This window comes from Oncorhynchus gorbuscha, unplaced genomic scaffold, assembly GCF_021184085.1.
Source record: "Oncorhynchus gorbuscha isolate QuinsamMale2020 ecotype Even-year unplaced genomic scaffold, OgorEven_v1.0 Un_scaffold_1454, whole genome shotgun sequence".
Lineage (NCBI taxonomy): Eukaryota > Metazoa > Chordata > Actinopteri > Salmoniformes > Salmonidae > Oncorhynchus > Oncorhynchus gorbuscha.
The window spans coordinates 1-27,339 of NW_025746230.1; the positions used below are offsets into that span (position 1 = coordinate 1).

The 27,339-nt window shown below is 40.4% G+C and overlaps 2 protein-coding genes across 2 annotated transcripts; both read right to left on the minus strand.

Moving 5' to 3' along the window:
• Positions 1-4,337: 4,337 nt before the first annotated feature.
• On the minus strand, positions 4,338-18,404 carry LOC124022849 (proline-, glutamic acid- and leucine-rich protein 1-like; the record flags this gene model as incomplete). The annotated part of the gene is made up of 2 exons (XM_046337536.1): positions 18,104-18,404; positions 4,338-4,487 (listed from the first exon to the last, which is right to left on the minus strand). Coding segments are annotated over exons 1-2 (451 nt in total), but the record flags the coding sequence as incomplete, so codon positions are not given.
• Positions 18,405-24,351: 5,947 nt separating this feature from the next.
• LOC124022846 (gastrula zinc finger protein XlCGF17.1-like) lies at positions 24,352-25,221 on the minus strand (the record flags this gene model as incomplete). The annotated part of the gene is made up of 1 exon (XM_046337533.1): positions 24,352-25,221. A coding segment is annotated over one exon (870 nt), but the record flags the coding sequence as incomplete, so codon positions are not given.
• Positions 25,222-27,339: the final 2,118 nt, after the last annotated feature.

Consider the following 27,339-nt stretch of genomic DNA (forward strand, 5'->3'; position numbering starts at 1 on the left):
TCACCATTATGTTATGTTATGTGATGTGATGGGTGCTGTCCAGACTTGCAGTTCCTAGAGCTTCCACTAGATGTCACCATTATGTTATGTAATGTGATGGGTGCTGTCCAGACTTGCAGTTCCTAGGGCTTCCACTAGATGTCAACATTATGTTATGTTATGTAATGTGATGGGTGCTGTCCCGACTTGCAGTTCCTAGGGCTTCCACTAGATGTCAACATTCGCTAGAAAGAGTTTCAGGCTGGTTTTTGGAAAAATGAGCCAGAAATTGTAGTTTTTCTAGGTGGCTCCCATTTTGGCTGTAGTGTTTCCAAACTTGTGGAAGAGAGCGCGGTCTTTGGTATTTTTCTGCGGTAAAGATAATAACGATTCTCCGTCTTAAATTTGATTGTTTATTTGCGTATTAGGGTACCTAAGGTTTGATTTATAAACGTTGATTGACTTGTTTGGATACGTTTATTGGTAACGTTTGGGATTCATTTTGTTTGAAGGAAACTGGGTGGATTATTGACTGAAGCGCGCCAGCTAAACTGAGTTTTTATAGATATAAAGAATGACTTTATCGAACAAAATGACAATTTGTGATGTAACTGGGACCTTTTGGAGTGCCAACAGAAGAAGATCTTCAAAAGGCATTTATTATATCGCTATTTCTGACTTTCGTGTCGCAACTCCTTGGTTGAAAATTATTTGTTATGGATTTGTGTGTTGGGCGCTGTCCTCAGATAATCGCATGGTTTGCTTTCGGAATAAAGCCTTTTTGAAATCTGACACGTTGGCTGTATTAACAACAAGTTAAGCTTTATTTTTGTGTATTGCACTTGTGATTGCATGAAAGTTTATAGTCATTTAATTTGTCGCTCTGCCAAGTTGGCCAGGTGGGACAGTAGCGTCCCACTGATCGCAAGAAATCATTCAAGTCACGATTGTGTCCCAAAGTTGATGGGACATTAGTCATTAGTCTGGGTAGCCATTAGTCTGGGTAGCCATTAGTCTGGGTAGTCAATAGTCTGGGTAGTCATTAGCCTGGGTAGACATTAGTCTGCGTAGACATTAGTCTGGGTAGTCATTAGTCTGGGTAGTCATTAGTCTGGGTAGTCATTAGTCTGGGTAGACATTAGTCTGGGTAGCCATTAGTCTGGGTAGACATTAGTCTGGGTAGTCATTAGTTGGGTAGACATTAGTCTGGGTAGTCATTAGTCTGGGTAGTCATTAGTCTGGGTAGTCATTAGTCTGGGTAGTCATTAGTCTGGGTAGACATTAGTCTGGGTAGACATTAGTCTGGGTAGTCATTAGTCTGGGTAGTCATTAGTCTGGGTAGTCATTAGTCTGGGTAGTCATTAGTCTGGGTAGTCATTAGTCTGGGTAGTCATTAGTCTGGGTAGTCATTAGTCTGGGTAGACATTAGTCTGGGTAGTCATTAGTCTGGGTAGACATTAGTCTGGGTAGTCATTAGTCTGGGTAGCCATTAGTCTGGGTAGTCATTAGTCTGGGTAGTCATTAGTCTGGGTAGTCATTAGTCTGGGTAGTCATTAGTCTGGGTAGTCATTAGTCTGGGTAGTCATTTTTTCTCCACCTCCTCTTCACACAGATGGTAGGTTGTCCTGGAAACAAACACGCGAGGCTCTGGGCCTGTTCCCGAGGGAGCTGTTTATCAGAGTCATAATGTTTCTGCTAGTCCGTGAGTAATCGCAGTCTTGATGTCTAGAAGTTATTTTCGGTCATAAGCGACAACATTAAAAAGAGTTACAAACGATGCAAATAAACAATTTAAAATTACACAATCGGTTGGGGGCCTTCTTCTCCGGCGCCATTCCACTCTGTGTTCTACAACCCAGGTCTGGTGTTAGAGATCATTCCACACTCTGTGTTCTACTACCCAGGTCTGGTGTTGGAGGTCATGTAGATCTCATGTGTATATCTTTTAAAAATGTAAATCAGAGAACTTGAATAACATTCAGAGCAGTGGTACGGTTTCTATCCAGTGTGGGTTTGTTTATGATAACTCAGGCTACTTGTGAAAGCATATCTCTTCTCACAACAATCACAACCATACGGCTTCTCTCCAGTATGTGTTCTCTGGTGCCGCTTTAAATAATGTGATGTTGAAAAGCTCTTCTCACAGTCGGAGCAGTGGTAAGGTTTTGGCTTCTGTCCTTTGTGTGCCAGCTGGTGTGTTTTCAGACTACTTGAATGAACAAAATTACTCCCACAGTCAGGGGCAGTGGTATGGTTTTTCCCAGTGTGTATTCTCTTGTGTACATTCAGGTGGGCTAACCGAAGGAATCTCTTCCCACATAGATCACAGCTATAAGGCTTCAGTCCTGTGTGTATCCGCTGGTGCAGCTTCAAATACTTTGACGTTGAAAAGCTTTTTCCACAATCTGAACAGTGGTGAGGTTTCTCTCCAGTGTGTGTCTGTTGGTGTGATTTCATGTTGCTTGGCTGAGTAAATCTCTTCCCAAATTGATCACAGCCATAAGATTTATTTCCTGTGTGAATTCTAAGGTGTGATTTCAATGAATGTGATTCAGAGAAAGTCATTCCACACTGAGAGCAGTGGTATGGCTTTTCTCCTGTGTGGATTCTTTCTCTGGTGAGACTCTTCTCTGCCTCGTCAGCATCATGAGGTTGTTGAGGCTCCCCAGAGGATCCACGATAGTCCCGTCTCTCCTGTGTGAACAACAAAGTCAGACGGATGGTGAACTTTGACCTTCTTCTAGTCCGTCCTAAATCCAACCAGAGACATTGTTGATTAATATTATAACGTGTCGTCTTCACATCACTTCATGATTTGGGTATATTTACATATTTACGTGATAATTATCTAATTAAAAAAAATCTGTGGTGGAAATATACCAGTATAACAGAACTCTGCATGTTATCCTGAAACTAGAGGTCGGCCGATTAATCGGAATGGCCGACACTAGGGCCGATTTCAAGTTTGCATAACAATCGGAAATCAGTATTTTTTTTTACACCTTTATTTAATGAGGCAAGTCAGTTAAGAACACATTCTTATTTTCAATGATGGACTAGGAACGGTGGGTTAACTGCCTTGGTCAGGGGCAGAACGACAGATTTTCACCAGCTCGGGGATCTAATCTTGCAACCTTACAGTTAACTAGTCCCAACGCAATAACGACCTGCCTCTCTCTCGTTGCATTCCACAAGGAGACTGCCTGTTAGGCGAATGCAGTAAGCCAAGGTAAGTTGCTAGCTAGCATTAAACTTATCTTATAAAAAACAATCAATCATAATCACTAGTTAACTACACATGGTTGATGATATTACTAGATATCATCTAGCGTGTCCTGCATTGCATATAATCTGACTGAGCATACAAGTATCTACGTATCTGACTGAGCGGTGGTAGGCAGAAGCAGGCGCGTAAACATTCATTCAAACAGCCCTTTCGTGCACTTTGCCAGCAGCTCTTCGTTGTGCGTCAAGCATTGCTCTGTTTATGACTTCAAGCCTATCAACTCCCGGGATGAGGCTGGTGTAACCGCAGTGAAATGGCTAGCTAGTTAGCGCGCGCTAATAGCGTTTGAAACGTCACTTGCTCTGAGCCTTGGAGTAGTTATTCCCCTTGCTCTGCATGGGTAACGCTGCTTCAAGGGTGGCTGTTGTCGTTGTGTTCCTGGTTCGAGCCCAGGGAGGAGCGAGGAGAGGGACGGAAGCTATACTGCTACACTGGCAATACTATAGTGCCTATAATAACATCCAATAGTCAAAGGTTAATGAAATACAAATGGTATAGAGGGAAATAGTCCTATAATTCCTATAATAACTACAACCTAAAACTTACCTGGAAATATTGAAGACTCATGTGAAAAGGAACCACCAGCTTTCATATGTTTTCATGTTCTGAGCAAGGAACTGAAACGTTAGCTTTCTTACATGGCACTTTTACTTTCTTCTCCAACACTTTGTTTTTGCATTATTTTTATAATATAATATAATAATAATATAATAATAGAAGAATATAATAATAATTTTTACCAAATTGAACATGTTTCATTATTTATTTGAGGATAAATGGATTTTATTGATGTATTATATTAAGTTAAAATAAGTGTTCAATCAGTATTTGTCATTATTACAAATAAAAATACAAATAAAATTGGCCCAATTAATCGGTATCGGTATTGGCGTTGAAAAATCATAATCGGTCGACCTCTACTAGAAACAGACATCAGTCTATTTAACAGGACTCTGCAGGTTGTCCTGGAAACAGACACCAGTCTATCTAACAGGACTCTGCAGGTTGTCCTGGAAACAGACACCAGGGGGCAGATATATTTCATTTGTTCAAACTAAACTACAGAACTTACTTTGATGTGTCAAATCTCCCTCTTCCTCCTCTTGTCCTCCTCTTGTAGTTCCACTCCGCCTCAGTGTTTTCCTGCAGTCCACCAGCCTCACAGACACCCTCTTCAGACCCAGCAGTAAGGTGATACCAGAAGAGGTACGACCCGGGGACTCTGGGAGGGTGAACATTTGTTATATTTATTTTAAAAAACACAGTACCAGTCAAAAGTTTGGACACCTACACTATTTTCTCATTGTAGAATAATAGTGAAGACATTCAAAGTATGTAATAACACATATGGAATCATGTATTAACCAACAAAAAGTGTTAAACAAATCTAAATATATTTTAGATTCTTCAAAGAAGAATCTTCACCATTTGCCTTGATGACAGCTTTGTACACTCTTGACATTCTCTCAACCAGCTTCATGAGGTAGTCACATGGAATATATTTTCAATTAACAGGTGTGCCTTGTTAAAAGCTAATTTCTGGAATTTATTTCCTTCTTAATGTGTTTGAGTCAATCAGCTGTGTTGTGACAAGGTAGGGGTGGAATACTGAAGATAGCCATATTATGGCAAGAACAGCTCAAATAAGCAAAGAGAATCAACAGTCCATGATTAAGTTTAGACATGAAGGTGAATCAAACTGGAAAATGTCAAGAAAGTTGTCATGAGGACCGCCATAGGAAAGGAAGACCCAGAGTAACCTCTGCTGCAGAGGATAAGTTCATTGGAGTTAACAGCCCCAGATTGCAGCCCAAATAAATGCTTTACAGAGTTCAAATAAGAGACAAATCTCAACATCAACTGTTCAGAGACTGCAGGAATCAGGCCTTCACGGTTGAATTGCTGCAAGGAAACCACTACTAAAGGACACCAATAGGAAGAAGAGACTTGCTTGGGCCAAGAAACACGACCAATGGACATTAGACCGGTGGTCCTTTTGTCTGATGTGTCCAAATTTGAGATTTTTGGTTCCAACCGCCGTGTCTTTGTGAGATGCAGTGTAGGTTTACGGATGATCTCAGCATGTGTGGTTCCCACCGTGAAGCATGGAGGAGGAGGTGTTATGGTGTGGGGCTGCTTTACTGGTGACATTGTCTGTGAATTATTTAGAATTCAATGCATACTTAACCAGCATGGCTACCACAACATTCTGCAACGATATGACATCTCATCTAGTTTGCGCTTAGTGGGACTATAATTTGTTTTTCAACAGGACCATGACCCAACACACCTCTAGGCTGTGGAAGGGCTATTTCACAGAGAAGGAGAGTGATGGAGTGCTGCATCAGATGACCTGCCCTCCACAATCAACTGACACCTGTGTGTCAAGAAACAGCGCGGCTTGACACTTGACCTTCGCTGAGTCCGTAGGGGAATTGCAGCGATGAGACAAGATCGTAACTACCGATTGGTAGTGAACTCGGATAAAACTGTGAACTCGGATAAAACTGAACTCGGATAAAACTCAGACTGGGAAAATACGGAAAATAATTTAACAGTCATCCAACTCTGAATTTCAAGTCGGGATTTCACGTCTCTTTCAAGAGCCCACAAGAAGGACTCACTTTCCTGTTTAAGTGAGCACAACAAGGTGAGTCCAAAAATGTCTTGTATGCTGCTGTATAAATGATGTAATATGCCAGGGAGATGTATACTGTAGCTGAGAATGAGAGTAACTCTCTAAGGCCAAGTCAGAACTGTAGCTGAGAATGTAGCCTATAACCTGTTTTAGAGAAATGTCATCATCGAATATTGGATGAGCTTTCATTGTCTGTTTATTTATATTCCCCCTTTATTTATCCTACAGTTCTGACTTGGTATGCAGGGAGAACATTGTAAAAACGGCCCATGTTCTGAATTCTGTCACTGTACATTTCAAAAGTGCTGAACAAATAGTTATATATTTTTTTATTTTAACCTTTATTTAACTAGGTAAGTCATTTAAGAATAAATTCTTATTTTCAATGACGGCCAAGGAACAGTGGGTTAACTGCCTTGTTCAGTTACTCTAGTAAGAGTATAGATATCTTAGAGAGTTACTCTAGTATGAGTATAGATACCTTAGTATGAGTATAGATACCTTAACAGATAGTTACTCTAGTATGAGTATAGATACCTTAGAGCGTTACTCTAGTATGAGCATAGATACCTTAACAGATAGTTATTCTAGTAAGAGTATAGATACCTTAGAGTGTTACTCTAGTTTGAGTAGAGATACCTTAATAGATAGTTACTCTAGTATGAGTACAGATACCTTAGAGAGTTACTCTAGTATGTGTATAGATACCTTAACAGATAGTTACTCTAGTATGAGTATAGATACCTTAACAGATAGTTACTCTAGTATGAGTATAGATACCTTAGTATGATTATATATACCTTAGAGAGCTACTCTAGTAGGAGTATAGATACCTTAGAGAGTTACTCTAGAATGAGTATAGATACCTTAGAGAGCTACTCTAGTAGGAGTATAGATACCTTAGAGAGTTACTCTAGTATGAGTATAGATACCTTAGAGAGTTACTCTAGTATGAGTATAGATACCTTAGAGCGTTACTCTAGTATGAGCATAGATACCTTAACAGATAGTTATTCTAGTAAGAGTATAGATACCTTAGTATGATTATATATACCTTAGAGAGCTACTCTAGTAGGAGTATAGATACCTTAGAGAGTTACTCTAGTATGATTATATATACCTTAGAGAGCTACTCTAGTAGGAGTATAGATACCTTAGAGCGTTACTCTAGTATGAGTATAGATACCTTAGAGAGTTACTCTAGTATGAGTATAAATACCTTAGAGAGTTACTCTAGTATGAGTATAGATACCTTAGAGAGTTACTCTAGAATGAGTATAGATACCTTAGAGAGCTACTCTAGAATGAGTATAGATACCTTAGAGAGTTACTCTAGTATGAGTATAGATACCTTAGAGAGTTACTCTAGTGTGAGTGTAGATACCTTAACAGATAGTTACTCTACTATGAGTATAGATACCTTAGTATGATTATATATACCTTAGAGAGTTACTCTAGTATGAGTATAGATACCTTAATAGATAGTTACTCTAGTATGAGTACAGATACCTTAGAGAGTTACTCTAGTATGGGTATAGATACCTTAGAGAGTTACTCTAGTATGGGTATAGATACCTTAACAGATAGTTACTCTAGTATGAGTAAAGATACCTTAGAGCGTTACTCTAGTATGAGTATAGATACCTTAGAGAGTTACTCTAGTATGGGTATAGATACCTTAACAGATAGTTACTCTAGTATGAGTATAGATACCTTAGAGCGTTACTCTAGTATGAGTATAGATACCTTAGAGTGTTACTCTAGTTTGAGTAGAGATACCTTAATAGATAGTTACTCTAGTATGAGTACAGATACCTTAGAGAGTTACTCTAGTATGAGTATATATACCTTAGTGTGAGTATAGATAACTTAGAGAGTTACACTAGTATGAGTATAGATACCTTAGAGAGTTACTCTAGTATGAGTATACCTTAGAAAGCTACTATAGTATGAGTATAGAAACCTTAGAGAGTTACTCTAGTATGAGTATAGATACCTTAGAGAGTTACTCTAGTATGAGTATAGATACCTTAACAGATAGTTACTCTAGTATGAGTATAGATACCTTAGAGCGTTACTCTAGTATGAGTATAGATACCTTAACAGATAGTTACTCTAGTATGAGTATAGATACCTTAGAGTGTTACTCTAGTTTGAGTAGAGATACCTTAATAGATAGTTACTCTAGTATGAGTATAGATACCTTAGAGTGTTACTCTAGTATGAGTATAGATACCTTAACAGATAGTTACTCTAGTATGAGTATAGATACCTTAACAGATAGTTACTCTAGTATGAGTATAGATACCTTAACAGTTACTCTAGTATGAGTATAGATACCTTAGAGAGTTACTCTAGTATGAGTATAGATACCTTAACAGATAGTTACTCTAGTATGAGTATAGATACCTTAACAGATAGTTACTCTAGTATGAGTATAGATACCTTAGAGAGTTACTCTAGTATGAGTATAGATACCTTAGAGAGTTACTCTAGTATGAGTATAGATACCTTAACAGATAGTTACTCTAGTATGAGTATAGATACCTTAACAGATAGTTACTCTAGTATGAGTATAGATACCTTAACAGATAGTTACTCTAGTATGAGTATAGATACCTTAACAGTTACTCTAGTATGAGTATAGATACCTTAGAGAGTTACTCTAGTATGAGTATAGATACCTTAACAGATAGTTACTCTAGTATGAGTATAGATACCTTAACAGATAGTTACTCTAGTATGAGTATAGATACCTTAGAGAGTTACTCTAGTATGAGTATAGATACCTTAGAGAGTTACTCTAGTATGAGTATAGATACCTTAACAGATAGTTACTCTAGTATGAGTATAGATACCTTAACAGATAGTTACTCTAGTATGAGTATAGATACCTTAACAGATAGTTACTCTAGTATGAGTATAGATACCTTAACAGTTACTCTAGTATGAGTATAGATACCTTAGAGAGTTACTCTAGTATGAGTATAGATACCTTAGAGAGTTACTCTAGTATGAGTATAGATACCTTAGAGAGTTACTCTAGTATGAGTATAGATACCTTAGTATGAGTATAGATACGTTAGAGAGTTACTCTAGTATGAGTATAGATACCTTAGTATGAGTATAGATACGTTAGAGAGTTACTCTAGTATGAGTATAGATACCTTAATTGATAGTTACTCTAGTATGAGTACAGATACATTAGAGAGTTACTCTAGTACGAGTATAGATACCTTAGTATGAGTATAGATACCTTAGAGAGTTACTCTAGTATGAGTATAGATACGTTAGAGAGTTACTCTAGTATGAGTATAGATACCTTAGAGAGTTACTCTAGTATGAGTATAGATACCTTAATTGATAGTTACTCTAGTATGAGTACAGATACATTAGAGAGTTACTCTAGTACGAGTATAGATACCTTAGTATGAGTATAGATACCTTAGAGAGTTACTCTAGTATGAGTATAGATACGTTAGAGAGTTACTCTAGTATGAGTATAGATACCTTAGAGAGTTACTCTAGTATGAGTATAGATACCTTAATTGATAGTTACTCTAGTATGAGTACAGATACATTAGAGAGTTACTCTAGTACGAGTATAGATACCTTAGTATGAGTATAGATACCTTAGAGAGTTACTCTAGTATGAGTATAGATACCTTAGTATGAGTATAGATACGTTAGAGAGTTACTCTAGTATGAGTATAGATACCTTAGAGAGTTACTCTAGTATGAGTATAGATACCTTAATTGATAGTTACTCTAGTATGAGTACAGATACATTAGAGAGTTACTCTAGTACGAGTATAGATACCTTAGTATGAGTATAGATACCTTAGAGAGTTACTCTAGTATGAGTATAGATACCTTAGAGAGTTACTCTAGTATGAGTATAAATACCTTAGAGCGTTACTCTAGTATGAGTATACCTTAGAAAGCTACTATAGTATGAGTATAGATACCTTAGAGAGTTACTCTAGTTTGAGTAGAGATACCTTAATAGATAGTTACTCTAGTATGAGTATAGATACCTTAGAGCGTTACTCTAGTATGAGTATAGATACCTTAACAGATAGTTACTCTAGTATGAGTATAGATACCTTAGAGAGTTACTCTAGTATGAGTATAGATACCTTAGTATGAGTATAGATACGTTAGAGAGTTACTCTAGTATGAGTATAGATACCTTAATTGATAGTTACTCTAGTATGAGTACAGATACATTAGAGAGTTACTCTAGTACGAGTATAGATACCTTAGTGTGAGTATAGATACCTTAGAGAGTTACTCTAGTATGAGTATAGATACGTTAGAGAGTTACTCTAGTATGAGTATAGATACCTTAGAGAGTTACTCTAGTATGAGTATAGATACCTTAATTGATAGTTACTCTAGTATGAGTACAGATACATTAGAGAGTTACTCTAGTACAAGTATAGATACCTTAGTATGAGTATAGATACCTTAGAGAGTTACTCTAGTATGAGTATAGATACCTTAGAGAGTTACTCTAGTATGAGTATAAATACCTTAGAGCGTTACTCTAGTATGAGTATACCTTAGAAAGCTACTATAGTATGAGTATAGATACCTTAGAGAGTTACTCTAGTATGAGCATAGATACCTTAATAGATAGTTACTCTAGTATGAGTATAGATACCTTAGAGTGTTACTCTAGTTTGAGTAGAGATACCTTAATAGATAGTTACTCTAGTATGAGTATAGATACCTTAGAGCGTTACTCTAGTATGAGTATAGATACCTTAACAGATAGTTACTCTAGTATGAGTATAGATACCTTAGAGAGTTACTCTAGTTTGAGTAGAGATACCTTAATAGATAGTTACTCTAGTATGAGTACAGATACCTTAGAGAGTTACTCTAGTATGTGTATAGATACCTTAACAGATAGTTACTCTAGTATGAGTATAGATACCTTAGTATGATTATATATACCTTAGAGAGCTACTCTAGTAGGAGTATAGATACCTTAGAGAGTTACTCTAGTATGAGTATAGATACCTTAGTATGATTATATATACCTTAGAGAGCTACTCTAGTAGGAGTATAGATACCTTAGAGAGTTACTCTAGTATGAGTATAAACACCTTAGAGCGTTACTCTAGTATGAGTATACCTTAGAAAGCTACTATAGTATGAGTATAGATACCTTAGAGAGTTACTCTAGTATGAGCATAGATACCTTAATAGATAGTTACTCTAGTATGAGTATAGATACCTTAGAGTGTTACTCTAGTTTGAGTAGAGATACCTTAATAGATAGTTACTCTAGTATGAGTATAGATACCTTAGAGCGTTACTCTAGTATGAGTATAGATACCTTAACAGATAGTTACTCTAGTATGAGTATAGATACCTTAGAGAGTTACTCTAGTTTGAGTAGAGATACCTTAATAGATAGTTACTCTAGTATGAGTACAGATACCTTAGAGAGTTACTCTAGTATGTGTATAGATACCTTAACAGATAGTTACTCTAGTATGAGTATAGATACCTTAGTATGATTATATATACCTTAATAGAGAGTTACTCTAGTATGCGTATAGATACATTAGAGCGTTACTCTAGTATGAGTATAGATACCTTAGAGAGTTACTCTAGTGTGAGTGTAGATACCTTAGAGCGTTACTCTAGTATGAGTATAGATCCCTTAGTATGAGTATAGATACCTTAATAGATAGTTACTCTAGTATGAGTATAGATACCTTAGTATGAGTATAGATACCTTAGTATGAGTATAGATACCTTAATAGAGAGTTACTCTAGTATGAGTATAGATACCTTAGTATGAGTATAGATACCTTAATAGAGAGTTACTCTAGAATGATACCTTAGAGAGTTAGAGAGTTACTCTAGTATGAGTATAGATACCTTAGAGAGTTACTCTAGTATGAGTATAGATACCTTAGAGAGTTACTCTAGTATGAGTATAGATACGTTAGAGAGTTACTCTAGTATGAGTATAGATACCTGAGAGCTACTCTTGTATGAGTATAGATACCTTAGAGAGCTACTCAAGTAAAAGTTAAAGGTACTGAGTAAAATACTACATGAGAAAAGTCTAAACGCATTTGGTTCTAAATATACTTAAGTACCAAAAGTAAAAGTATAAATAATTTGAAATTCCTGATATTAAGCGAAGCAGACAAAATTGAATTGTTTTTGAAAATGTACGGATACCCTCCAACATAATTTACAAACGATGCATTAGTGTTTAGTGAGTCCTCCAGATCAGAGGCAGTAGGGATGACCAGGGATGTTCTCTGTTTAGTGAGTCCTCCAGATCAGAGGCAGTAGGGATGACCAGGTAGGTGTTCTCTGTTTAGTGAGTCCTCCAGATCAGAGGCAGTAGGGATGACCAGGGATGTTCTCTGTTTAGTGAGTCCTCCAGATCAGAGGCAGTAGGGATGACCAGAGACGTTCTCTGTTTAGTAAGTCCTCCAGATCAGAGGCAGTAGGGATGACCAGTGATGTTCTCTGTTTAGTGAGTCCTCCAGATCAGAGGCAGTAGGGATGACCAGGGATGTTCTCTGTTTAGTGAGTCCTCCAGATCAGAGGCAGTAGGGATGACCAGGTAGGTGTTCTCTGTTTAGTGAGTCCTCCAGATCAGAGGCAGTAGGGATGACCAGGGATGTTCTCTGTTTAGTGAGTCCTCCAGATCAGAGGCAGTAGAGATGACTCGGGATGTTCTCTGTTTAGTGAGTCCTCCAGATCAGAGGCAGTTGGGATGACCAGGGATGTTCTCTGTTTAGTGAGTCCTCCAGATCAGAGGCAGTAGGGATGACCAGGGAGATGTTCTCTGTTTAGTGAGTCCTCCAGATCAGAGGCAGTAGGGATGACCAGGGATGTTCTCTGTTTAGTGAGTCCTCCAGATCAGAGGCAGTAGGGATGACCAGGGATGTTCTCTGTTTAGTGAGTCCTCCAGATCAGAGGCAGTAGGGATGACCAGGGATGTTCTCTGTTTAGTGAGTCCTCCAGATCAGAGGCAGTAGGGATGACCAGGGATGCTCTCTGTTTAGTGAGTCCTCCAGATCAGAGGCAGTAGGTATGACCAGGGATGTTCTCTGTTTAGTGAGTCCTCCAGATCAGAGGCAGTAGGGATGACCAGGGATGTTCTCTGTTTAGTGAGTCCTCCAGATCAGAGGCAGTAGGGATGACCAGGGATGTTCTCTGTTTAGTGAGTCCTCCAGATCAGAGGCAGTAGGGATGACCAGGGATGTTCTCTGTTTAGTGAGTCCTCCAGATCAGAGGCAGTAGATGACCAGGGATGTTCTCTGTTTAGTGAGTCCTCCAGATCAGAGGCAGTAGGGATGACCAGGGAGGTGTTCTCTGTTTAGTGAGTCCTCCAGATCAGAGGCAGTAGATGACCAGGCATGTTCTCTGTTTAGTGAGTCCTCCAGATCAGAGGCAGTAGGGATGACCAGGGATGTTCTCTGTTTAGTGAGTCGTCCAGATCAGAGGCAGTAGGGATGACCAGGGAGGTGTTCTCTGTTTAGTGAGTCGTCCAGATCAGAGGCAGTAGGGATGACCAGGTAGGTGTTCTCTTGATAAGTGCGTGAATTTGAAAATGTTCTTGTCCTGCCAAGCATTTCAAATGCAACGAGTACTTTGGGGTGTCAAGGAAAATATATGGAGTAAAAAGTACATTATTTTTCTTTTAGAAATGTGAAGTAAAAGTAAAAGTAGTCAAAAATATAAATAGTAAAGTAAAGTACAGATACCCCCCAAAACTTAACATTTACATTTACATTTAAGTCATTTAGCAGACGCTCTTATCCAGAGCGACTTACAAATTGGTGCATTCACCTTATGACATCCAGTGGAACAGTCACTTTACAATAGTGCATCTAAATCTTAAAGGGGGGGGGAGGGAATACTTATCCTATCCTAGGTATTCCTTAAAGTGGTGGGGTTTCAGGTGTCTCCGGAAGGTGGTGATTGACTCCACTGTCCTGGCGTCGTGAGGGAGTTTGTTCCACCATTGGGGGGCCAGAGCAGCGAACAGTTTTGACTGGGCTGAGCGGGAGCTGTACTTCCTCAGTAGTAGGGAGGCGAGCAGGCCAGAGGTGGATGAACGCAGTGCCCTTGTTTGGGTGTAGGGCCTGATCAGAGCCTGGAGGTACTGAGGTGCCGTCCCCCCCACAGCTCCGTAGGCAAGCACCATGGTCTTGTAGCGGATGCGAGCTTCAACTGGAAGCCAGTGGAGAGAACGGAGGAGCGGGGTGACGTGAGAGAACTTGGGAAGGTTGAACACCAGACGGGCTGCGGCGTTCTGGATGAGTTGAAGGGGTTTAATGGCACAGGCAGGGAGCCCAGCCAACAGCGAGTTGCAGTAATCCAGACGGGAGATGACAAGTGCCTGGATTAGGACCTGCGCCGCTTCCTGTGTGAGGCAGGGTCGTACTCTGCGGATGTTGTAGAGCATGAACCTACAGGAACGGGCCACCGCCTTGATGTTGGTTGAGAACGACAGGGTGTTGTCCAGGATCACACCAAGGTTCTTAGCGCTCTGGGAGGAGGACACAATGGAGTTGTCAACCGTGATGGCGAGATCATGGAACGGGCAGTCCTTCCCCGGGAGGAAGAGCAGCTCCGTCTTGCCGAGGTTCAGCTTGAGGTGGTGATCCGTCATCCACACTGATATGTCTGCCAGACATGCAGAGATGCGATTCGCCACCTGGTCATCAGAAGGGGGAAAGGAGAAGATTAGTTGTGTGTCGTCTGCATAGCAATGATAGGAGAGACCATGTGAGGTTATGACAGAGCCAAGTGACTTGGTGTATAGCGAGAATAGGAGAGGGCCTAGAACAGAGCCTGGGGGACACCAGTGGTGAGAGCGCGTGGTGAGGAGACAGATTCTCGCCACGCCACCTGGTAGGAGCGACCTGTCAGGTAGGACGCAATCCAAGCGTGGGCCGCGCCGGAGATGCCCAACTCGGAGAGGGTGGGGAGGAGGATCTGATGGTTCACAGTATCGAAGGCAGCCGATAGATCTAGAAGGATGAGAGCAGAGGAGAGAGTTAGCTTTAGCAGTGCGGAGCGCCTCCGTGATACAGAGGAGAACAGTCTCAGTTGAATGACTAGTCTTGAAACCTGACTGATTTGGATCAAGAAGGTCATTCAGAGAGAGATAGCGGGAGAGCTGGCCAAGGACGGCACGTTCAAGAGTTTTGGAGAGAAAAGAAAGAAGGGATACTGGTCTGTAATTGTTGACATCGGAGGGATCGAGTGTAGGTTTTTCAGAAGGGGTGCAACTCTCGCTCTCTTGAAGACGGAAGGGACGTAGCCAGCGGTCAGTGATGAGTTGATGAGCGAGGTGAGGTAAGGGAGAAGGTCTCCGGAAATGGTCTGGAGAAGAGGGGAGGGGATAGGGTCAAGCGGGCAGGTTGTTGGGCGGCCGGCCGTCACAAGACGCGAGATTTCATCTGAGAGAGAGGGGAGAAAGAGGTCAGAGCACAGGGTAGGGCAGTGTGAGCAGAACCAGCGGTGTCGTTTGACTTAGCAAACGAGGATCGGATGTCGTCGACCTTCTTTTCAAAATGGTTGACGAAGTCGTCTGCAGAGAGGGAGGGGGGAGGGGGAGGAGGATTCAGGAGGGAGGGGAAGGTGGCAAAGAGCTTCCTAGGGTTAGAGGCAGATGCTTGGAATTTAGCGTGGTAGAAAGTGGCTTTAGCAGCAGAGACAGAGGAGGAAAATGTAGAGAGGAGGGAGTGAAAGGATGCCAGGTCCGCAGGGAGGCGAGTTTTCCTCCAATTCCGCTCGGCTGCCCGGAGCCCTGTTCTGTGAGCTCGCAATGAGTCATCGAGCCACGGAGCGGGAGGGGAGGACCGAGCCGGCCTGGAGGATAGGGGACATAGAGAGTCAAAGGATGCAGAGAGGGAGGAGAGGAGGGTTGAGGAGGCAGAATCAGGAGATAGGTTGGAGAAGGTTTGAGCGGAGGGAAGAGATGATAGGATGGAAGAGGAGAGAGTAGGGGGGGAGAGAGAGCGAAGGTTGGGACGGCGCGATACCATCCGAGTAGGGGCAGTGTGGGAGGTGTTGGATGAGAGCGAGAGGGAAAAGGATACAAGGTAGTGGTCGGAGACTTGGAGGGGAGTTGCAATGAGGTTAGTGGAAGAACAGCATCTAGTAAAGATGAGGTCGAGCGTATTGCCTGCCTTGTGAGTAGGGGGGAAGGTGAGAGGGTGAGGTCAAAAGAGGAGAGGAGTGGAAAGAAGGAGGCAGAGAGGAATGAGTCAAAGGTAGACGTGGGGAGGTTAAAGTCGCCCAGAACTGTGAGAGGTGAGCCGTCCTCAGGAAAGGAGCTTATCAAGGCATCAAGCTCATTGATGAACTCTCCGAGGGAACCTGGAGGGCGATAAATGATAAGGATGTTAAGCTTGAAAGGGCTGGTAACTGTGACAGCATGGAATTCAAAGGAGGCGATAGACAGATGGGTAAGGGGAGAAAGAGAGAATGACCACTTGGGAGAGATGAGGATCCCGGTGCCACCACCCCGCTGACCAGAAGCTCTCGGGTGTGCGAGAACACGTGGGCGGACGAAGAGAGAGCAGTAGGAGTAGCAGTGTTGTCTGTGGTGATCCATGTTTCCGTTACTGCCAAGAAGTCGAGGGACTGGATGTCATAAGGTGAATGCACCAATTTGTAAGTCGCTCTGGATAAGAGCGTCTGCTAAATGACTTAAATGTAAATGTAAATGTAAAATGACTGGAGGGAGGCATAGGCTGAGATGAACTCTGCCTTGTTGACCGCAGATCGGCAATTCCAGAGGCTATCGGAGACCTGGAACTCCACGTGGGTCGTGCGCGCTGGGACCACCAGATTAGGGTGGCCGCGGCCACGCGGTGTGGAGCGTTTGTATGGTCTGTGCAGAGAGGAGAGAACAGGGTTAAACAGACACATAGTTAACAGGCTACAGAAGAGGCTACGCTAATGCAAAGGAGATTGGAATGACAAGTGGACTACACGTCTCGAATGTTCAGAAAGTTAAGCTACGTAGCAAGAATCTTATTGACTAAAATGATTAAAATGATACAGTACTGCTGAAGTAGGCTAGCTGGCAGTGGCTGCGTTGTTGACACTACACTAATCAAGTCGTTCCGTTGAGTGTAATAGTTTCTACAGTGCTGCTATTCGGGGCCAGCTGGCTAGCTAGTAGTGTTGTTTACGTTACGTTGCGTTAAAAGAACGACAATAGCTGGCTAGCTAACCTAGAAAATCGCTCTCGGCTACACAATTATCTTTGATACAAAGACGGCTATGTAGCTAGCTATGTAGCTAGCTACGATCAAACAAATCAAACCGTTGTACTGTAATGAAATGAAATGAAAATGTGATACTACCTGTGAATGCGACCGGGTTGTTGAGTTCTATTCAGAAGACGTTGGCTAGCTGTTGGCTAGCTGTCGGCTAGCTGTTGGCTAGCTGTCGGCTAGCTAGCAGAGTCTCCTACGTTAAGGACGACAAATAGCTGGCTAGCTAACCTCGGTAAATTAAGATAATCACTCTAAGACTACACACTCTAAACCTAAACAACGCAATTATCTTGGAACGAAGATACGAAGACAGCAAAGACAGCTATGTAGCTAGCTAACACTACACTGATCAAGTCGTTCAGTTGAGTGTAATAGTTTTCCCAGTGCAGCTAATCAGTGGACGTTAGCTAGCTGGCTAGTGAAGACTACGTTAGGACGGCGAAATACGATAATTACGCAATTATCTTTGATACAAAGACGGCTATGTAGCTAGCTGAGAAGAAATTGCTAAGATTAGACAAATCAAACCGTTGTGCTGTACTACTTAAGTAGTACTTTAAAGTATTTCTACTTAAATAGTACTTTAAAGTATTTCTACTTAAATAGTACTTTAAAGTATTTCTACTTAAATAGTACTTTAAAGTATTTCTACTTAAATAGTACTTTAAAGTATTTCTCCTTAAGTAGTACTTTAAAGTATTTCTCCTTAAGTAGTACTTTAAAGTATTGCTACTCCAGTACTTTACCTCACCTCATTAATGTATTGTTTAGTGTTGTGTTGCAGACATATTGTTTTTAAATCAGTTTGCCCCCACCAAGATGTACATGTTAAAATCGCCACTGCTCCAACAACACAATTTTGTGAAAATCATGGTATTATTTTGGTCCTGGTTTCATGAGCAACCACTCAGTACTTACTGGTGTTAATCAGATCTCCTATCTTCTCCTCTTCTTTCGATGTGACAGTAATCTCTCGTTCCTCCTCTTCCTCTTTCACTCTGAAAGCGTCTTCTTCTTGTTTCACTGTAACAGCCTCACCTTCTACTTCTTGTTTTACTGTAACAGCCTCCTCTTCCTCTTCTTCTTGTTTCACTGTAACAACCTCCTCTTCCTCTACTTCTTGTTTCACTGTAACAACCTCCGCTTCCTTCTCCTCTTTCACGACAACATTCAGCCACAGAGATTCTTTAGCAGGAGGTGAACAGCATAGTGAACTCATATTCCGGGATGTCAGCTAACTAACACTGTAAACATTAAATTAAATGGGATAACTAGCTGGACGACAGACGTGAGTTTAAAATACAGAGGCTATTATACATGAGGGTCAATGTTTAGGCGAGCAAGCTTCCGAGGTGGTTGACCATGTTCATTGAACTATAAAACAACGTGGCTGCCGACCTGGGTTGTCATTAGTTACCACAGCCACAAAGAAGGCATTGGCTATGGTAAAAAAAAATGATGAAAACAAACATTTGCTTTTCAGTCTTTTAACTGAAAGGTCAGGGTTAGGAATGACGTTAGCAGATTTTAAGAAGAGAAGTTGAAGAAATAGGCAAGGTTTTAGTAATAATTATGACATTGTGACTGTGGTAACTAGTGACAAACGTCGAGCTGTTGGTGAAAGAACCCGTCCACTAAATTACACGTCACACTCTGGCAGACGTCGAGCTGTTGGTGAAAGAACCCGTCCACTAAATTACACGTCACACTCTGGCAGACGTCGAGCTGTTGGTGAAAGATCCCGTCCACGAAATTACACGTCACACTCTGCCTGAAAGACTCACATCGCCATCTGCTGACTGCAGTGTATAAAACAGTTGAGGAAATTATTTTATTTTCAGACAAAAAGTTGGACTTTCAAAACAATTATTTGAATTTTATTTCCAAAATAATATTATATAACGTTATATTGAAATGACTGTCCCTGGGTCGAATCCGGGCTGATTGGGAGTCCCATAGGGTCCAGCGTCGTCAGGGGTAGGCCTTCATTGAAAATAAGAATTTGTTCTAAACTGACTTGCCTAGTTTTTTATTTAACCAGGTAGGCCAGTTGAGAACAAAGTTCTCATTTACAAACTGACACCCGGCCATCCCAGTTAAATAAAGCTTCAAATAAACATTCTAAGTGATCATTTGAAAAATGTAGGTTGGGATTCAAATCTAAATCTGTTTAATATAATCCTCTCCCTCTCTCTGACCTTCTTTCCCTCACTTATCCCTCTTTCTCTCTCTCTATCCCTCTTTCTCTCGCTCTGACCCTCTTTCTCTCTCTCTGACCCTCTTTCTCTCTCTCTGACCCTCTTTCTCTCTCTCTCTGACCCTCTTTCTCTCTCTGACCCTCTTTCTCTCTCTCTGACCCTCTTTCTCTCTCTCTGACCCTCTTTCTCTCTCTGACCCTCTTTCTCTCTCTGACCCTCAGTAGATTTATTATAATGGAGTTGATAGTGACAACCATCCCCCTCCACCAGTAGATTTATTATAATGGAGTTGATAGTGACAACCATCCACCAGTAGATTTATTATAATGGAGTTGATAGTGACAACCATCCACCTCCACCAGTAGATTTATTATAATGGAGTTGATAGTGACAACCATCCCCCTACACCAGTAGATTTATTATAATGGAGTTGATAGTGACAACCATCCCCCTCCACCAGTAGATTTATTATAATGGAGTTGATAGTGACAACCATCCCTCTCCACCAGTAGATTTATTATAATGGAGTTGATAGTGGCAACCATCCACCAGTAGATTTATTATAATGGAGTTGATAGTGACAACCATCCCCCTCCACCAGTAGATTTATTATAATGGAGTTGATAGTGACAACCATCCCCCTACACCAGTAGATTTATTATAATGGAGTTGATAGTGACAACCATCCCCCTACACCAGTAGATTTATTATAATGGAGTTGATAGTGACAACCATCCCCCTCCACCAGTAGATTTATTATAATGGAGTTGATAGTGACAACCATCCACCAGTATATTTATTATAATGGAGTTGATAGTGACAACCATCCACCAGTAGATTTATTATAATGGAGTTGATAATGACAACCATCCCCCTACATCAGTAGATTTATTATAATGGAGTTGATAGTGACAACCATCCAACAGTATATTTATTATAATGGAGTTGATAGTGACAACCATCCCCCTCCATCAGTAGATTTATTATAATGGAGTTGATAGTGACAACCATCCAACAGTATATTTATTATAATGGAGTTGATAGTGACAACCATCCAACAGTAGATTTATTATAATGGTGTTGATAGTGACAACCATTCACCAGTAGATTTATTATAATGGAGTTGATAGTGACAACCATCCCCCTACACCAGTAGATTTATTATAATGGAGTTGATAGTGACAACCATCCCCCTACACCAGTAGATTTATTATAATGGAGTTGATAGTGGCAACCATCCCCCTACACCAGTAGATTTATTATAATGGAGTTGATAGTGACAACCATCCCCCTACACCAGTAGATTTATTATAATGGAGTTGATAGTGACAACCATCCCCCTCCATCAGTAGATTTATTATAATGGAGTTGATAGTGACAACCATCCCCCTACACCAGTAGATTTATTATAATGGAGTTGATAGTGACAACCATCCAACAGTAGATTTATTATAATGGTGTTGATAGTGACAACCATCCAACAGTAGATTTATTATAATGGAGTTGATAGTGACAACCATCCCCCTACACCAGTAGATTTATTATAATGGAGTTGATAGTGACAACCATCCCCCTACACCAGTAGATTTATTATAATGGAGTTGATAGTGACAACCATCCCCCTCCACCAGTAGATTTATTATAATGGAGTTGATAATGACAACCATCCCCCTACACCAGTAGATTTATTATAATGGTGTTGATAGTGACAACCATCCAACAGTAGATTTATTATAATGGAGTTGATAGTGACAACCATCCAACAGTAGATTTATTATAATGGTGTTGATAGTGACAACCATCCACCAGTAGATTTATTATAATGGTGTTGATAGTGACAACCATCCAACAGTAGATTTATTATAATGGAGTTGATAGTGACAACCATCCAACAGTAGATTTATTATAATGGTGTTGATAGTGACAACCATCCAACAGTAGATTTATTATAATGGAGTTGATAGTGACAACCATCCACCAGTAGATTTATTATAATGGAGTTGATAGTGACAACCATCCACCAGTAGATTTATTATAATGGAGTTGATAGTGACAACCATCCACCAGTAGATTTATTATAATGGAGTTGATAGTGACAACCATCCCCCTACACCAGTAGATTTATTATAATGGAGTTGATAGTGACAACCATCCAACAGTAGATTTATTATAATGGAGTTGATAGTGACAACCATCCCCCTACACCAGTAGATTTATTATAATGGAGTTGATAGTGACAACCATCCCCCTCCACCAGTAGATTTATTATAATGGAGTTGATAGTGACAACCATCCCCCTCCACCAGTAGATTTATTATAATGGAGTTGATAGTGACAACCATCCACCAGTAGATTTATTATAATGGAGTTGATAGTGACAACCATCCAACAGTAGATTTATTATAATGGAGTTGATAGTGGCAACCATCCCCCTAAATGTTACAGCTTCTACCTATCCAAAACATGATATTTATTGTCTCATTTTAAACAGAAATTACATATTTGATCATGTGACATTATAGCCGAATGGTGAAACAAGTTGAACCATCCAGCCACATCAACAGTTATCATAAAGAGATCATTGTGTTGGAGATCATTCCACACTCTGTGTTCTACTACCCAGGTCTGGTGTTGGAGATCATTATACACTCTGTGTTCTACTACCCAGGTCTAGTGTTGGAGATCATTCCACACTCTGTGTTCTACTACCCAGGTCTGGGGTTAGAGACCATTCCACACTCTGTGTTCTACTAACCAGGTCTGGTGTTGGCGGAGGTCATTCTACACTCTGTGTTCTACTACCCAGGTCATTCTACACTCTGTGTTCTACTACCCAGGTCTGGTGTTGGCGGAGGTCATTCTACACTCTGTGTTCTACTACCCAGGTCATTCTACACTCTGTGTTCTACTACCCAGGTCTGGTGTTGGAGATCATTCTACACTCTGTGTTCTACTACCCAGGTCATTCTAAACTCTGTGTTCTACTACCCAGGTCTAGTGTTGGAGATCATTCTACACTCTGTGTTCTACTACCCAGGTCTGGTGTTGGAGATCATTCTACACTCTGTGTTCTACTACCCAGGTCTGGTGTTGGAGATCATTCCACACTCTGTGGTTCTACTACCCAGGTCATTCTACACTCTGTGTTCTACTACCCAGGTCTGGTGTTGGAGATCATTCCACACTCTGTGTTCTACTACCCAGGTCATTCTACACTCTGTGTTCTACTACCCAGGTCATTCCACACTCTGTGCTCTACTACCTAGGTCATTCTACACTCTGTGTTCTACTACCCAGGTCATTCTACACTCTGTGTTCTACTACCCAGGTCATTCTACACTCTGTGTTCTACTACCCAGGTCTGGTGTTGGAGATCATTCCACACTCTGTGTTCTACTACCCAGGTCTGGTGTTGGAGATCATTCCACACTCTGTGGTTCTACTACCCAGGTCATTCTACACTCTGTGTTCTACTACCCAGGTCTGGTGTTGGAGATCATTCCACACTCTGTGTTCTATTACCCAGGTCATTCTACACTCTGTGTTCTACTACCCAGGTCATTCCACACTCTGTGCTCTACTACCCAGGTCATTCTACACTCTGTGTTCTACTACCCAGGTCTGGTGTTGGAGATCATTCTACACTCTGTGTTCTACTACCCAGGTCTGGTGTTGGAGATCATTCTACACTCTGTGTTCTACTACCCAGGTCATTCTACACTCTGTGTTCTACTACCCAGGTCTAGTGTTGGAGATCATTCTACACTCTGTGTTCTACTACCCAGGTCTGGTGTTGGAGATCATTCTACACTCTGTGTTCTACTACCCAGGTCTGGTGTTGGAGATCATTCTACACTCTGTGTTCTACTACCCAGGTCATTCTACACTCGTGTGTTCTACTACCCAGGTCATTCTACACTCTGTGTTCTACTACCCAGGTCTAGTGTTGGAGATCATTCTACACTCTGTGTTCTACTACCCAGGTCTGGTGTTGGAGATCATTCTACACTCTGTGTTCTACTACCCAGGTCTGGTGTTGGAGATCATTCTACACTCTGTGTTCTACTACCCAGGTCTGGTATTGGAGATCATTCCACACTCTGTGGTTCTACTACCCAGGTCATTCTACACTCTGTGTTCTACTACCCAGGTCTGGTGTTGGAGATCATTCCACACTCTGTGTTCTACTACCCAGGTCATTCTACACTCTGTATTCTACTACCCAGGTCATTCTACACTCTGTGTTCTACTACCCAGGTCTGGTTTGGAGATCATTCTATGTTCTCTGGTGTAAAATCAGTTCACTCGAGGCAGTAAAAGTCATTCCACATACATCACAGCCGCTGGTTCTCTCTCTCGTGCGAATTCCTTGGTGAGATTATAAAGACCGTGATGTTGAAAAACTCTTCCCAAAGTCAGGGCAGCAGTGAGGTTTATTTCCTGTGTATACTCGCTGGTGTAAAACCAAATGTTCACCCCTTTGTTAATATGTATTGGCAATACTTCACTTAATGGTGAGGCATGGAAAAATAAAACATGTATCTTTTGTCAGGCTGAATGTTTGAAATATGAGTAGGTGATTTGAGTCATGCTTCTTCAGGAGGGGAATAAAGACAATTAGCACTTGAATGTTGTCAAGAAATACTGGAGTGATGTCAAAAATGGATTATAGTCCAATTTATTGTACTGTTTTCATGTGTGTTTATACACAAACATCTGCAACAATGATCAATTACATGTATTTTTTTAAACAAGCAGCTTTTTCAACTTGTAGAAAACCGCTAGCTACATTTTGAATGTTGAAGTGCTGCTACAATGTTAAGACATTCTACATTGTAACATCATTCAAATACTCCTACTACAATGTTAAAACATTCTACATTGTGACATCATTAAAATTACTCCTACTACAATGTTAAAACATTCTACATTGTGACATCATTAAAATTACTCCTACTACAATTGATATCATAAAACACCTCCTTCATGTATTTTCTGATGTTTAATCAGAGATCTTTTATCAGAGTATCTCTTGTCACATTGATCACAGATATAAGGTTTCTCTCCTGTGTGTGTTCTCTGGTGTGCAGTCAGATGGCTTGATATAGTAAAACACTTCCCACATTGATCACAGCTATAAGGTTTCTCTCCTGTGTGTGTTCTCTGGTGTGAAGTCAGAGAGCTTGATATAGTAAAACACTTCCCACATTGATCACAGCTATAAGGTTTCTCTCCTGTGTGTATTCTCTGGTGTGAAGTCAGAGAGCTCAATATAGTAAAACACTTCCCACATTGATCACAGCTATAAGGTTTCTCTCCTGTGTGTGTTCTCTGGTGTGAAGTCAGAGAGCTCAATATAGTAAAACACTTCCCACATTGATCACAGCTATAAGGTTTCTCTCCTGTGTGTATTCTCTGGTGTCTTGTCAGATTGCTTGATGCAGCAAAACTCATCCCACATTGATCACAGCTATAAGGTTTCTTTCCTGTGTGTGTTCTCTGGTGTGAAGTCAGATTGCTTGATGCAGCAAAACTCATCCCACATTGATCACAGCTATAAGGTTTCTCTCCTGTGTGTGTTCTCTGGTGTGAAGTCAGATGGCTTGATATAGTAAAACACTTCCCACATTGATCACAGCTATAAGGTTTCTCTCCTGTGTGTGTTCTCTGGTGTGAAGTCAGATGGCTTGATATAGTGAAACTCCTCCCACATTGATCACAGCTATAAGGTTTCTCTCCTGTGTGTGTTCTCTGGTGTATTTTAAGTTCTGATAAAGATTTGCAACGCTTCCCACAGTGAGAGCAGCAGTGAGGATTCTTCCTGTGGGTCTCTGCTGGTGTTTCTTGAAGAGTTCTGATGTGGAGAGACTCTTCTCTGCCTCTTCAGCATCATGATGTTGTTGAGGCTCCCCAGAGGATCCACAATAGTCACGTCTCTCTCCTGTGTGAACGACAAAGTCAGTAATTTGTCATTGTCGTGAATGTTTCAATGTTTTTACAAACTTTGACAATTTTCTTCTACCATTAATAAGACAGTCAAGTGAACAACAGTCAGTACTTGTCTTCATTTTTCACACAGTCAATTATTTTATTCTTCCAATAAATTATTACAGTTGCTGAAACATTAGGCAGTGATCCAGACGACTTTAGGTCACCAATATTATGATGGTTATTATAATATAGAGGGAGGGGACTGTATTATTATATAGAGGGGACTGTATTATTATATAGAGGGAGAGAGGGGACTGTATTATTATATAGAGGGAGAGAGGGACTGTATTATTATATAGAGGGGACTGTATTATTATATAGAGGGAGAGAGGGGACTGTATTATTATATAGAGGGGACTGTATTATTATATAGAGGGAGAGAGGGACTGTATTATTATATAGAGGGAGAGAGGGGACTGTATTATTATAGAGAGGGAGAGAGGGGACTGTATTATTATATAGAGGGGACTGTATTATTATATAGAGGGAGAGAGGGGACTGTATTATTATATAGAGGGGACTGTATTATTATATAGAGGGGACTGTATTATTATATAGAGGGAGAGAGGGGACTGTATTATTATATAGAGGGGACTGTATTATTATATAGAGGGGACTGTATTATTATATAGAGGGGACTGTATTATTATATAGAGGGAGAGAGGGGACTGTATTATTATATAGAGGAGACCGTATTATTATATAGAGGGGACTGTATTATTATATAGAGGGAGAGAGGGACTGTATTATTATATAGAGGGAGAGAGGGGTCAGTATTATTATATAGAGGGGACTGTATTATCATATAGAGGGGACTGTATTATTATATAGAGGGGACTGTATTATTATATAGAGGGAGAGAGGGGACTGTATTATTATATAGAGGAGACCGTATTATTATATAGAGGGGACTGTATTATTATATAGAGGGAGAGAGGGGACTGTATTATTATATAGAGGGAGAGAGGGGTCAGTATTATTATATAGAGGGGACTGTATTATCATATAGAGGGGACTGTATTATTATATAGAGGGGACTGTATTATTATATAGAGGGAGAGAGGGGACTGTATTATTATATAGAGGGAGAGAGGGGTCAGTATTATTATATAGAGGGGACTGTATTATCATATAGAGGGGACTGTATTATTATATAGAGGGGACTGTATTATTATATAGAGGGGACTGTATTATTATATAGAGGGAGAGAGGAGACTGTATTATTATATAGAGGGGACTGTATTATTATATAGAGGGAGAGAGGGGACTGTATTATTATATAGAGGGGACTGTATTATTATATAGAGGGGTCTGTATTATTATATAGAGGGGTCTGTATTATTATATAGAGGGGACTGTATTATTATATAGAGGGAGAGAGGGGACTGTATTATTATATAGAGGGGACTGTATTATTATATAGAGGAGAGAGGGGACTGTATTATTATATAGAGGGGACTGTATTATTATATAGAGGGGACTGTATTATTATATAGAGGGGACTGTATTATTATATAGAGGGAGAGAGGGGACTGTATTATTATATAGAGGGAGAGAGGGGGCTGTATTATTATATAGAGGGAGAGAGGGGACTGTATTATTATATAGAGGGGACTGTATTATTATATAGAGGGACTGTATTATTATATAGAGGGGACTGTATTATTATATAGAGGGGACTGTATTATTATATAGAGGGGACTGTATTATTATATAGAGGGGACTGTATTATTATATAGAGGGGACTGTATTATTATATAGAGGGAGAGAGGGGACTGTATTATTATATAGAGGGGACTGTATTATTATATAGAGGGGACTGTATTATTATATAGAGGGGACTGTATTATTATATAGAGGGGACTGTATTATTATATAGAGGGGACTGTATTATTATATAGAGGGGACTGTATTATTATATAGAGGGAGAGAGGGGGCTGTATTATTATATAGAGGGGACTGTAT